This window comes from Neopelma chrysocephalum, unplaced genomic scaffold (assembly GCF_003984885.1).
Source record: "Neopelma chrysocephalum unplaced genomic scaffold, ASM398488v2 Primary Assembly neopelma1_67, whole genome shotgun sequence".
Classification (NCBI taxonomy): Eukaryota; Metazoa; Chordata; class Aves; order Passeriformes; family Pipridae; genus Neopelma; species Neopelma chrysocephalum.
Genome location: NW_020897726.1, coordinates 3,664,299 through 3,678,882, shown reverse-complemented (window position 1 = coordinate 3,678,882; position 14,584 = coordinate 3,664,299). Strand labels below are relative to the sequence as shown.

The window sequence follows — 14,584 nt, the reverse complement described above, 5'->3', positions numbered from 1 at the left end:
ATGCGGTATTGACACTGATAATGAGGATGTGAAGGTGAAGGAAGACTTTGACCATTTGGGTAGAATATCTTCAAAACTGAAATAAAATTTCATAAACATTTCAGCTTCCTCTCTTTGTGCTGTTAAAATCACTGGGTTTTTCTCTGCTTTTGTAGCATAAATGAGTACTTGTTTAGGTAGATAAAATAACTCTTAAGTAGTATATTGAAGTCCATGTTAATATGGGCTGTTTAATGACACCTAATGTTATTCAGTGAAGGGCTATGGTAAACCCAAAAGGGTGATGCTAAACTGGAGAGAAAATGTGTTACCCAGGCAACTACCCTTGTGCAGTATAGAGAAGTGAGCATATGGCTATGTAGTACGCATTATTTCAGCATCTTTAAGCATTAAGAATCACACGTGTAATTGACTGTGAAAAATTACTGCTCAGTTACTCTATTGTATGGTCATAATAGAAGTAAATGAATACGTCGTTGTTAGAATAGATCTGTTGGGAATCACTAGCAGGCTAGTCTACTTAGGGAGCAAAAATACAATAAGAAGAAAATAGCTGGTTTAATTAACATGTAAAAATTGGGTTAATTTGAATTCAGCTGGCACAGCAGATATTAATGTCTCTTCTTTAACAGTCTGACTAGAGCCACACAATTTGTACACTTTTAATATTCCTAGTACTGTGAATAACTGTTTTAAAAAATGGATAAAGGGTTATTTTAAGCATCTATCTGTGACTTAATATGGGGATTATTGCTTCCAAGTACTGAAAAAGAGTGCTTCTACCAGTATAAAATCTTGTAGCAGTGTTAATACATGGAGTTTTAATCAAATCCAGGCCTAGTAGCATAGAATGTGTTCTTAGCATGGTGATGGGATTCTGCTGGTATAGGTGCTGTATTTGTTTTCTGTGTTCTCATTACTGTATTGGGATCCATTGGTAAGAACATGCACTAGTTGTTATTTCACACAGAAAACAGCTTTACCATAATGATGTTGACAATCCTGTTCTAGAGTCTTGTCACGTGCTGTCTGTTCTGTTCTGTTCTTTCTCTGTGTGTGCATTATAATCTTTGGGATAGAGCTCAGTGCTTTGCATCTTTTTACTGTTCTGTCAGGTATGTAACCAATAATAATGAATAATAATGACCTTTTATAGACTGTAAGTCACATTGTAACAGTAAATATGCGTAAATAGGTTGTGATATATTGGTTTAAAATTGAAGGAAATGTTACTTTTGAAAAAAATTAGTTTAGAAGAGATGGAAGTTTTCTTCCTTTTAAAGGCTGAGTATCTGTGTATTCTGTGTCTAACAGTGAGGAGTACTGAGAGCTCCCAAGGAGTTTAAAGTAAACCACTCGATGGCTTCCCGTGTGCTAAAATGTGCATATGTAATAAGTCACTGGCTTCTTTGCCAGTAAAGCCTAAGGCCTGCTTAGATGTTTGCTGGCATCGTCAATTGTGAGTTTAATCTTAAGAATACCTGAGGAGGTTTCTTTTTATTTACTTCTCGCACTACGTAATAACCTATGGTGGCGAGTTCTCAGAGTTAATTGTTAAACTCTACATTTCTTTTACTTTTATTTATTGCATATTTATTGAGGGAGGCAATGTAGAACAGCTTTTAGACCTTCTCTGCGCTGTGCTTTTAAAAAAATGTCCTCTTTTGTTAATCATCTGATGTTTCTATGTTTCTCATGGAAGTCAGCTTTTCTTACCCAGTGGATGTTTGGCTGCTGACATGCAGCAAGCACACTTCTGTGTGACTTGAAATTAATTCCTTTAAGACAGGATGACTGGAAATTGCTGTATAGTCATGGATCATCATAACTTAATGGAACGAATGTCTTTTCCAACCTGTTGAAGCCCTCGGTTCTTCACTGTTACTGCATTCTGAGTATAAGTTTTCATTGAACTGGCTGCAGTATTGTTTTGAGTCAAAGTCCTAAGGATACAGTTAGTTTCTAATAGAATTAAAAAAATGGGGTTTTATGTGTTTCTTGACATTTGGTACACTAAATTTTGTGCTTCTCAGAAATAAATCTTTGTTCTCCGGGTGCTGCCATGTGAACCCATTAAAGCTACAACCTGGCTACACTGACATAGAGCAGCCTGAGAGAGGGCAATCTTAAGTCTCCCAGACTGCCAGCAGGCCCTGCAGCCACACATTTGAAGATGGTTTTAAACTGTACAACCTAGATGTTAAAGAAGTAGCAAAACAGAAGAATGGTTGGCCTTTGCCTTTTTAAAAGTAGAAGTCTGATCTCCATTTGAACTCTTGGGTGTGACCCAGGGAAATTAGAACAGCTCAAGATCTTTACTGTATCAAATCTACTGCTGGAAACAATGCCAGGTTGTCTAATTAAATATTTCTGCTTATGAACTAACTTAAGGAAGGGCATCTCTGCTTTTATCTGTGCTCTGCTACTGTGCTTGCATATGGGGAACCTGGCTGTAATGATGAATTTGAATAAACTGCTCTTGGGCTAAGGAAGAACATGCAGACTACTACTTGAAATTAATGATTCAACACGCAGGACTGGAGGGCTGTGATGGATGACTAATAAGTTGCTAGCAAACAGATAACGCATTCTGATCGGTTCCTTCTGAAGTGAGTGGCAGCATGTAGGTCTTGAATGGATTTGCTTTCCAAAAGCCCTAAGTACTGAGTCTTGAGGGAAGTTACTCATGTCTTTATTACCTCTGTCTTGCCAGTGGAGAGAGGCAGGCACCCCCAGAGGGCAGTTCAGTTAGACATTAAAGCTGAGGTGAGTAGCCACACTGAGTGTTTTGCTTATGTTCTGTTGTGACTTGCTGAGAGTAATAATTCCTTGTCTAACAGACATTTCCGTCTAGTGATATAAGGGCCTCCTGAAAGCATTGAGGATAGGGCATTTTAGGTTCCATTTTAATCCCTATTGATAACAGTTTGTACACATTTTGGTTGTGATCTTATTTCTTTTGTATAATGCATGTTATATTGTATTTCAGTATTCTGCAAGCAAGTGGTTTCATAGCTCTTGCTTTTTACTTCATCTCTTAGGTTGATATCCTTTCAAGAGTTTGTGGCATTTGAATCAGTCCTGTGTGCTCCAGATGCATTGTTCATAGTAGCCTTTCAGCTGTTTGACAAGACTGGCAAAGGAGAAGTTACTTTTGGTAAGACTGTTCTTAAATATACATTCCTAATGTAAAAATCTCTACCTATGCCAAACTATTTCACCTTCTATTTACTGCAGGAGATGCAGTGATTGGCAGTGGAACTACACTAATGCCAAGCAGTTTTATGTCTGAATTCTTTTAATCATTTATGTATGCACAGTATGAAGCCAAGGTCATGGTAATTATCATGGTTTTCTCTGGAGAACTGGTCACTTCTCTTTTGCTCTTCCCCAACATGCTTGTGCAGGTCTTCAGAAGAGCATTGAAAGGTGACTAGAGGAAATGATTGTAAAACCACAGGAAAGTTTCCAGAAGACTTGGGTGAATGTTGGGTCTAAAATTATCCGGAATTATTTTTTGTTTAAATTGGCTATATTTCAAGATGGCTGAATTTTAAAGCTTAAACATTTATTTGATGAGATTTTACAGTAATAAATTATTTATTACATGTCCCCTTGCTGCCCCCCCCCCCCATTTTCAGGTTGCATTGGAAGTGTGGTGTTTGCACTGATAACATGAAAAATACTCAGACCAGTTAAAACTTTATTAGGGAGACGGTTTATTTCTAGATACGCTAGAGACAGCTTTTGATATCTGTGGGAATATCTACCACCTGCCATTCTATCTGGAAAAAGGATTCAGAAATTAGCAGTTTTAATAACTTCTGCTATTGAGTTTGCTCTTCAAAAAGTATTGGGGGTTATTTTGCTAAGTACCTAAACTGTATAAAATTGCTCTTTCTAAACTACATTTGGACATGGTTATCCCTGTGTATCAAGTTTTATTAATTGGTTGTTAAACAGTTTTAAGTAAAACGAAATTTGGATGGTGTTGACTCTGTCTTTCTGAAATATATGGTTCACACATCCATTGTCTTTTCCTAGTATTCCCCACCCATGTTTTATGCTCAGTTAAAAAAGCCCTTCCCTTTCCATTTGAACTGACACGGTTCTGTTACCATTGCTTGAAGCATCATTGTATTCGTTCTAACATCTCCAAAAATCTGTATTTGAAGCTGCAGCAGGTCAGAAGACTTGCTGTCTCTTTTTGTGTCTGTTTTGTTTTTTCATTATTTTGGTTGTCTGTTGAGATTATAAAAGACTTATTTTTGGTGTGCAATGTTTTAAAAGTTACTACAGATGCTAAGAGATTTGCAAGAATTTCAGGGAAAATTTCTGCAGATCATAACCTTGATGAAGGAAGTATTTTGTGCCTTACAGTCTTGTGTTTGTGGACAGAGAGGCAATGAGAGATGTCATGCTTTTAAAGCAGGAGGGAGTGCGCATTTTGCTAAGGTTTTGTTCCAGAGAAGACAAGCCAGGGTTCCTGGAATGCCTGTGATGTGCAGGTTCTTGTCTGCGTCAGAGCCTCCGGTTGCTTGGAGTACTCATTAATAATCTTGGAATAACTGTAGTCGTTTGATCTGAATGCTGAATCAGTCCGACTTAACTTTTTAACTCTTGGCATTCTTGTTCATATATTTCCTGCTGTCAAGTGTTTCCCTTGGGGTTTGACACAGTGAGTCAAAGGATTTGTTTGGCATTTGAAGTCCATTGAAGTCCTTCTAGTGATGAGAGAAAATCCCATGCCAGGCTGTATTTAAGGTTTTTGAGAAAAGGAGACAAGCCAACATTGGCAGAACCTCAGATAGCTTTCTTTTAATTCCTTTGTCTCCCCCTTTGAAACCATAAATGTATTTGTAACTTCTGTATAGTACCTTGTGGCTACCACCCCAGCAAATGCCTGGAGTGAGGAGAGTGGGAGAGCTGTCTCAGTGTTGTGCATTCTCAGCAGAAATGGTTGATCTTTAGACAAAGCTATCTTTTTTCCTGTCACAAGGAAAAAAAAGCTTTTTGAAAATTAAAAAAAATAGCATAGTGAAAAAACCCTCCTAATATTTTCATAAATAAATTACTAAAATACTGTCCTGTAGCTTTGACACTTGGTGCCTTAGTCATGCATCTTTGAAGTTAATTATGAGATCTTTTTCCATTCACCTGAATGAGAGTGGGATCAAGTCCTTATCAAGTTAGGAGACTTAAATAGGGGTTTTGTATACTGTGGAATTACAGTGTGAAAAGAGCAGAAAAAAAGGGAAAGGATCGTTTTTCAGTATATTGCTGTTAAGTGTAGTATATCAAGGATCTCATTTAAAGTCTGTATCTCATTTTTTTTGGTGAAGAAACAGCATGGCTTATCTGTGCAGTCATTGTTTTTCTGTACAGTGAAATAATGGTGTAAATATTTTAGCTTATACCAGACAGAATATAGGGCTTCTCAACTGTGAACTTCACATTTTCTACTAAGCAAATTGTCCAAATCTTCTTCTTCCACAGCTGCACTTAGCTTGGCACCTTTGTAAAATGAATTAATAATGGGCTTTATGTCAATGAGCTTTTACACTGAATGCCACATCCAGGCTGTGGATATTCAGAGAAATGTTCTGATTAAAGAAGTTCCAGTATTTAACGCTTTGCACGTACTTTTCTTGAAAAATGCTGCACTATTACATTAGCTTCTGGATTGGAAATGTATTTGCATTTTAGCCATACGTTGACATCTCTGCAATTTTAAATGTTTCACTTCTTTCAAGTTGAAAGTTAACTGTGCCTGGTTCTTTGACAGGGCTAATATCTATTTAAAGGGCTGATCTGCAAGCAGTATGGGTATGTGGAGGAGGGGGGGGGGAAGTATTTCTAGTTTATTGCTTTTTGAGGTGAATTAAATAGCCGCTAGTAAATTAGTGGCCAGTGCTTGATTGAGAGTACACCTGGCTGTTGCATCATGTCTTAGATTTACCTGCTGCTGAAGTGTCAAAGCTTTGACAGTTTGCAAGGAGTTAAAGCTCTCAGCAGGAAAGTGAGAGGAAGTTTAGCTGGCTTTTAAATTCGAGGCAAAGAGCAAACCATTGCTTCTCGCTGTTGAGTGTTGACAGGCACATAAAAGCTGATAATGTAAGTCCAGGGGTTTAAGAGACTTAGTAGAGTTGCTTTTTTGTCGTATGACTGTATTTTAATGCCTCGTTAAAGAAGCAGAGTCCTTTGAAATTCTTTACTAGATGGCATTTAAAAAAAGGCAAGATAGTTGGATAAAAATGTCAGTGTTTAAAAACTAACTCATCGTAACCTTCATCTTTAATTTTGGATGGGTAAATGAAAAGATAGGACCTAACAGTTCTGAGCAGTGAATACCATAGCAGTGATATCCACAAACTGGAGCCTTCCTTGTCTGATATCAATTCTCACAGCCCTAGTGAAGGGCAAAATAAGTATTGCCCATGTTGGTTTTGCTCACAGAGAAAGGAAACAAAAAGAGATGAGGTTGCCTGAGTCTGTGCTGCTAACTGTCATGAATCTGGCTTTATAGATTTTAATTCTGATTTGTTTTAAAGTAGAATTTTCCACCAGACATTCTTGCTCTTGTTCTTAGTGAAATGTAGCTGTGGTATACTATGTGATTTTATGGTTTGGGTTTTTTTTTTAAAGGCCCTCTAATTCAATCTGAAGCTGTTTCAAAATGGATGCTGTGCTGTACTGCTTTGAGAAATATGAGTATGATGTAGAATGTCAGTTCTTTAATTTAAAAAAAAAAGTATAACACCCCCCCAACCCCACCAGAAACACAAAGGAAATGGGGAATGCAAACCCCAAGTTTTTGTTTGTTAAGCATAACAACTGCAGAATTGAGTAATGTATTCTGCTTTTGTCTCTAAACAAGACTTTATTGACATGCAGGCAGCAGCTATTGTGGGTTGCTGCTTCTGTTATTAATTATTTCAGTACAGTTCTTAGATAAACACATTATACATCTAACTAAGCATTCTTGTTTGCTTATCTGATACTTAAATTGCCTGAATACTTGTTTGTAAACTTTCTAAAAGGACTAGCTCTTAACAGAGGTTTAAATAGCTATACAGCTATTGTGATGAGCTTCAGAGTTTTTTCCTCTATGATAATGCTGTGATACTTTTTCAATATGCAAAGAATTATTACAGGAGTTTCATAATTTCTTTCATGACCAAAGAATTAGGTTCAGATTGTGTGAGGCAGCTCTTGCTTTTGTTACAGAGGGTTATTTATTTTGTGCTTTGCACTGTAATTGCTGATATGACTTGGTTCTTCTTATAGAATCTATCATTCTTTTTATTTCTTGCACAACACCTAGCTTAGTGATGCCCAGCGTGGTACAGTCAATACCATGTAAAGCAGGGAAAAATGAAATCTGAACCAACAAAATAAATTGCTGGGGCTGTAAGCTTTGATCACTTGATAAACTGTAATATTCAGTATTTATTAGTGAAATTTCCCTTGTTGGTTGAAATTGCTTAGAAACCATTTGTAGCTAGTGAGGTGTTAGCTTACACATCACAGTTTCACCTATACAGTGAAACGTGTTGGTTTGTAAATGACAGCTGCCTAGATATGATGATTCCACTGGCAACACTACAAATGCAAAACCTGTTTAGTCTCTGATATTTTTTGTTATTTGTGCTGGATTTTGCACAAATAATTGCCAGTTTTAATTACAAGAGGATGTAAAGTAGACTTGTCAGTATATTTGTTTTCTTCAAAATTATTTTTGAAATCTTCTTTGACTGTTTTTGGAGAATTTAATTTCCAGATATATGTCAACTTGGCAAGTTTTTGTTTTGTTTTTTTACTTTTAACTAATGTTACATAACCAGACAGACTTTGATGCAGGCATCTTAAGTAAAATAGAGCCTGTTTAGATACAAAATGAATCTGTCATTCTAAATATTATGAGAAGCTTTGTCCTTTTACACCGCTGGGTTTCATTTGGTCAAGAAAATGCAATTTAGTTTTCTAAATCATCCATAACTGAAATTTGGTGTTTCAGTTTGTTCTTTGCTACTGGTTACGTTCTGTTGTTTTGTTGGGAATGATTATAGAATCATCAAACAATTGGAAGGGACTGTGGCAGCCATCTGGTTCAAACCCTTGCAGCATCATCAAGACCAGGTTGCTCTGAGGGCAACATCTAATCAAGGTTTTACATATCTTTGGGGACGGAGATTGCAGCCACCATGAGCAAGCATCTTCCAGTGTTTGACCACTGTTATAGTGGAAAATAATTTCCTGAGGCCTATCTGGGATTGCCCATGTTCCAGCTTGCATCCATCGCCTCTTGTCCTTCCGCTGTGTATCTCTGTCTTCCCTTCGCTCTCCCATTGGTTAACTTAGAGGGCCTCCTTTAGCCCACTCTTTTCCAGGTTAAGAAAACCCCATTCCATCAGCTGTTCCATGCATGTCACATGCATTATCCGCCAACTACCTTATATGGAGAAAATAGAAGTGATCCTTTATTTTAGTTAGCCGGGTTGTGCTGTTTACCTTGGTGAAAGTGGTCTGTTTTTTTTAATTATTGTTATTCAGAGCAAAAGGGGTAAATTTAGTTTTTATGCCCACGTGGAGACTAGTGCTTTTCAAACTTGAGGTGTTTGGGTGCTGGCAGTTTGTTGCTCACTTCTAAGGAGGGTAGGAAAGGTAATAAACAAATGTAAGGCTGTTGCCAGTGAACTGATATTATGGATCTTCACAGCTCAAGTAGAAGTATTTTTAAGGGAAATGGAAAACTTTTGAAAACCTTTAAAGTATACCGATTATGGATGGCTTACTTAAAAGGATGATGAGGATGATAGTACTTTTGGAAAGAGTCTGCTTTTGTTGTTGTTGTTTTTTTGTTGTTGTTGTTGTTTTTTGTTGTTGTTGTTGTTTTTGTTTTTGCTTTTTTGTTTTTTTTGTGGGTTTTTTTGTGGTATTTGCAGTGTTTAGCACAGGTAACAGAAGTGCACACATATCTCAGTCAAAAATCAGGGCCAAGCGGAATTGGATGCTGTATGGATATGTCATGAGAAAGTGAATTATTAGGTTTTAGATATGACAAGAGCACAAATAACCAGAGCAGGGGAAAGGTAAAAGGATAAAAAATGAGAACAATTTCAGCAAAGGGGTGGAAGTTGAAGCTTATTATGGATATTTTGGTTGGGAAAAATCATGAAGGCACAAGCATGTTCTAGTGTTTTCATTAATGTAAAATTAACCTGTAAGACTTTGCTGTCCTTATTGAAAAGTTTGGATAGGACAATGAGGTTATAACCAAATGAATTGAGTTTGGTAGCTAGTGCCTCTCTCCTGAGAAGGAATGCATGCTGAACTTTTAGTTAGGATTTGTACTGGACTTTATGGTTTACTGGGGGCATTTGGGGAATTTATGTTGTTGTTGTCTTCTTTAAAGTTTGCTTACAACATCTGAAAGACGTTTGTTTACCAATACTGGTCTTAATCTCACCTCTGTGTATAACAGGTGTTGTACAGCCTTTGTTGCTTCTTCCAACCACAAAATGGATGTGGTTCGCATCTGAACAGAAGTGACCACTTTTAGTGGGAGGCTCCAGTCTCCTGCTTCACTGCCCCACTGTGACTGCCTCTAAGGGGGCTGGCGCTCCATTGGGGCTGTCGCAGTACAATCTTTTTTCTGCCTGGAGGTGTGCCAAGCCAACCAATACATTTTCTAAGGGCAGCCCAACAAATACCATGTTTTTTCTTTCCATTGATGGACTCCAGGTGTTAATATGTTATCTGGAGGTGAAAAACCATTGTGAAGGCGTCCATTTTTTTATATATGTGGAGCTTTATTGCACTTGTTTAAATGATCAGCTTTTACTACAAAAAGAACCACTTTGATTTTTGAAACTTTTAAATGACTTATGAGCAGTGTTTTCTGAACAACTGAATGTAGATACATGCGAGTATCAGATTGGCATGCAGGTATTGTATGGTATCTTGTCAAAGATCTGAAGAACTGCTCAGAAGCTATTCCAGTTCAGTGGGTCAAAAATCCACTTTTTATGAAAGGCCAACTGTAGATTTGCACAATTGACTATAATGGCTTCAATTTTAAAAGATAGAGGTAACAGAGAGCACTTCCAGTTGGTGGGATAATTCAAGAATACCACATGCTCAGATGGCTAAAATATTGTGCTTTCTGCTGCTACTTCATGCTACTTAAAAAGAAAAAAATAGGTGTGGAAAAGGTGGGAACATGCCAATTTGACAGTAAGTTTCAACTATATGAGGTCACACTTTGGTTAACAGTAAGCTGAGGGTTAGCCATCTGTATATCCTGTTGGGGAAAAAAAAAGCCCAACATGATTACTAGGCAGCATTTAGGGAGGAACCAGAAGCTTCCACACCAGAATATATTTAACATGTCAGGAGCAGTATATCACTTTAAGCTTGTTTTCTATCAAGATTTTTTTTTTCCCCTCCCCTTTTCAAATTGTCCTGGAATTGCAGATTAGAAGGTAAAAACTTCAACAGGTTTTAGGAGTTAGGAAGATTTTTTGTTATTACAGATTTTAATATGAAATTTTAGATAAAAAAATACACATATTTTTGTGGTGTGTGTAATTTAGTTTTCTAAATTGAAAAATCTGCTGTTACCTAGCAGTTAATGACTATTTTTTCCTAACATTTGGAATGCAGGACCTGATTTGATAAACTGATAAAAGAAAACAAAACTGAGAACGTGTTGGAAGTGCTCAAAGTGAAAATTACAGTTTAGATAGATTTGGGGGTAGATAGTTAGACATTTTAATTGAACTAAAATAGTTTTATACTAATACAGTACTGTTGTGGGAGTACATTTTGTGGTGTATTTGAAATTGAAGTATTTAAGTGAGGGAAAATGTATGTAAATGCTTTACAAGAAATTGATTTTTTTTTTTATATCACCTATCTCAGCAAAATAGCTGTTAAAGACATAGAGCTCTCAAGTCTATGCTGGAGAGTAAAGTGTAAAGTTTAGGATAATTTCTTCAAGGTGGGAGTTTGCTTTTGTCACTTTAGTTGGTATATTAAATTGCTGTAGGAAACAATCATGTGAATTCTGAAGTAAATTTTTATTCCTGGACAACTGAAGTGAAATCAGCCTCTGCCAGTGTTAAAAAAAAAAAAAAAAAGGGTGTTCACTCAGTCTGGATTTTCAGTCCTATGTTTTTAACATCTCCATGATAGGGATGACAGAAATAAGTCCAGATGATGATTTCACTTGCCCACATGGGGCATTGACTTTGATATGGCAGCTTTGGTTACACACAAGCAACACTGGCTTATGTTAAGCTGCAAAAACCCCTGCTTGTCCGTTACAATTCAGCGCTAGTGCACAGTTGGACTAGCTCAACATAGTTAAATTGTTAAAATTATAGTTTTTATTATTTGAGTTAAATTTTTCTTTGGGAATTTTCTCTAAATTTGGAGTAACTAGTCCTATGAAAAAATAAGCTACCACTTACACAGGCCTGCACATACACAGAAAATTATCAAAAGAAGTAAATTCTGGGAGATTTGGGTGTTTATATGCAAGTATATATGTGCAGCCACGTTTTTCAGGTGCAGGTGAAACTGATCTTGGTCTAAATAGACCAGGTGGACTAATGGAGGGTCTTGCACTCTTTTGAGTGCATCTTTTTTTAAAATGGTGGTGATACTACATGATAGAGCACAGATAAATTGCACTGACCTGAACTGCTATCTTTTTTCAAAGCAACCCCTCCACCCTTCTTGAGTTGTGTAATATACTCCCATTATCTTTGAATTATGTGCTCCATTTCTACCGTGCTAGCTTCACTTTGAGTGTTCTACCAAATACTTTCCTTGTCATATTTTAAGAAGGAAATAACCTAATTTAATTTCTTTTTTTTTAAAATTCAGAATTGCAAAATAGGCTGTGGTCCATGTTCTGTGAGGAATTAAGAGGAAGTGAAAGTACAGAAGTACAGCATTAGTTTATTATTTCAGGGCTTCTAACCTGTGGAAAAAGGTGGCTATGACAGCCCTTCCTGCTCTTATTGCTTTGTTGAGGGAAGTTGGAAGGGTGAGTACCTATCCTTTGCTGTCCTTAGTAATCAAACTATTTCAATATGTTATTTAGTTTACAGCATGGCCACTATCAAACTATTTCAACTATTTCCTCAATAAAGCAGTGCAGCAATGAAGAAGGTGATTGTAGTGGTTGTACGTTCAGAGTGTACCTGTTCTGGATGAATATGGATAAATGGAAAACCCAGCACAGTACTTGGGCTACCCATCGTTCCACATCTTAGCTGAGCAGATGTGATGTCAACATATGTTTTCCAAAATAAAAGTCATCATTCTAGAGGATGGAAATAAACTCTAATTAGCTGTGTTTTGAAGTTCATAACACTAAATAAAAACACAACAAAACAAAAAGCCCAAACAAAAGCCAACCCAAACCTTGAATAAACCTCAACAATTTCAGTAAAACAAGATAATACAAGGTATTGTCACTGGACTATTTCTGATGTGCATATATGCACATATCTCTGTACACATGTGTTTTTGCACAAGTTTATTGTACTTCCAAAGTGTTGTAAGTCAAACAAGTGTGGTAGAATGCCAGCTTGGCTGAGCAGGGATCTTGTTTGGAGTTAAGGCAAAAAAAGAAGGTGTATGCCCAGTCAAGGCAAGGTCAGGTGATGTGGGAGGAATATAAACATTCTGCTCACCACTGCAGGGAGAAAATTCGTGTGGCCCAAGCTCAATTGTTGAAGATGAGTTGAAGATGGCCTGTATTGTGGGGAAAAATAAAAAGTTTTTTTAAATACACTAATTGCCAAAGGTAGTTGGCTCGTTACATGATGAGGATGGTCACCTTACAAACAGGGACACAGGCAAGGCAGAGATGTTTAATACTTTCTTTGCCTCTGTCTTCAACACCAGTGATGGGCTAAGAGGGTCCTAGTGTCCTGAGCTGGAGTACCATAGGGAACGTCATGGAACTGTGTTAGGGGAGATTTAAGTCAGATTATAGAAAAAGGTTCTTCACCCAGAGCATGGCTGGGTACTGGAACAGACCCTCCAAGGTAGTGGTCACAGCACCAAAGCCTGACAGAGTTAAAGAAGCGTTTGGATAATGCTCTTAGGCACATGATGTGACTCTTGGGGTGTCCTGTGCAGGGCTAGGAGGTAGACTTCAGTGATTGTTGTGGGTCCCATCCAACTCAGGATATTCTAAGATTCTGTGATTTTATTGTGTCCAGAAGCAGCAAGAGCTGCTCCACCAGGCCAGTAACGCTGAGCTGAGTGTGGGTGCCAAGAGGCTGGGACATGGGCACAGCTCTCACTGATGAAGGGTGCAGTCCCACACTACTTGAGCACAGACAGAAAAGCAATGACAGTGGTGACAGTGACCAGGGTCAGTCAGACAAGTCCATAGGGATGACACAGATTTGAGGTAAGGCTGGGAAGTTAGGTCGTGGGGTTGGGGTCACCGAGGTGCAGGCATCCCTACAGCAAGCCTCAAGCAAGAGGGATAAAGGAGTTGAGATGAGGCTTCTCTTTCTCCTGCAACGCTTTGCCTGGCCCCTTATCCCTTGTGCGTGTGCCTGAGTTATGGGAAAGAGGTTGCAGAACCTGGTGGTGCACTCGGGGTCATGGAGCTTATGGAGAATGTGGAGTTGTTTCATGTGGTCAGTGAGGACCAAAGCTTGTGGAAATCATTATATTCTCATCTCCTCTGGGCTTTAGGTGAGGTCTTGCTTGGTAGTTGGCAAAGGGCTGGGGTTTTCTAGTCATGATGTTGAAACAGCTACTCTTATCAAAGCAAAATTGTTTTCCTCTTTGCAGGAGATAGCTTGTGTTCTTCACAGAAGCTGTTATTACAAATATCATCAGGATAATCTAATTTTTTTCTCAAGGCCCAGGGTTTTGGTACAGGTTTTCTATACCATGTTCAGATAATTTAATTGTGTAAAGGAGTAGCAAATAAAAAAAGTATAGAACATATATAAAATAGAGCTGAGCATGACAGCTTTTTTGCAAAAATGTTGCAGCTATTTTGTAAGGTCAGTGGGATTTTTGTATATGATCATGAAATTTTTGAGATTGTATTGAGATTGTATTAACTTTACTGGACTTGATGACACTGAATGAAAAATATATATCCTTGCATGAATAAATAGTTTGAAAGAATTTCAGATTTTATATGTCAGGTATTTATGGACTGTACCCAGTAAAGATTTTACTAGCTTGTTCTGTCAATTGACTTTTCTTAAATGTAAAATACAGTGGGATAATGACTTTTAGTTTTTTCCTTTTAAAATTTAATATTTATAAATCCAGATTTCATTTGGGGAATATTGATGGTCCTCGTGTCAAGAGTGTCTGTAGTTATTCCAAAGCATGCTTTATTTCTATTATACTTCTTAATCACAGGAAATGGAATGTCATAAGAATGAAAATGGAATGGAATCACAGGAATGGAAATTTGAATGCAGTATGGCTGGTTGTACAGTAAGCATTTAAACATACACATCAGAGAAGAAAGTCCCCAAGACTTAAAGGACCAAAAATCCCCACTGTAAATCAGCAGGCAGTTTACCTG

At 37.5% G+C, this 14,584-nt stretch overlaps 1 protein-coding gene across 3 annotated transcripts in view; it reads left to right on the top strand.

Moving 5' to 3' along the window:
* SLC25A13 (solute carrier family 25 member 13) overlaps nt 1-14,584 on the top strand; it is a 101,347-nt gene that overhangs the window by 31,372 nt on the left and 55,391 nt on the right. For all 3 annotated transcript variants that reach the window (XM_027684769.1, XM_027684768.1, XM_027684767.1), the window contains one exon: nt 3,042-3,157. In XM_027684769.1, coding sequence (XP_027540570.1) covers nt 3,042-3,157 — 116 coding nt within the window. The remainder of the gene's footprint in view (nt 1-3,041; nt 3,158-14,584) is intronic.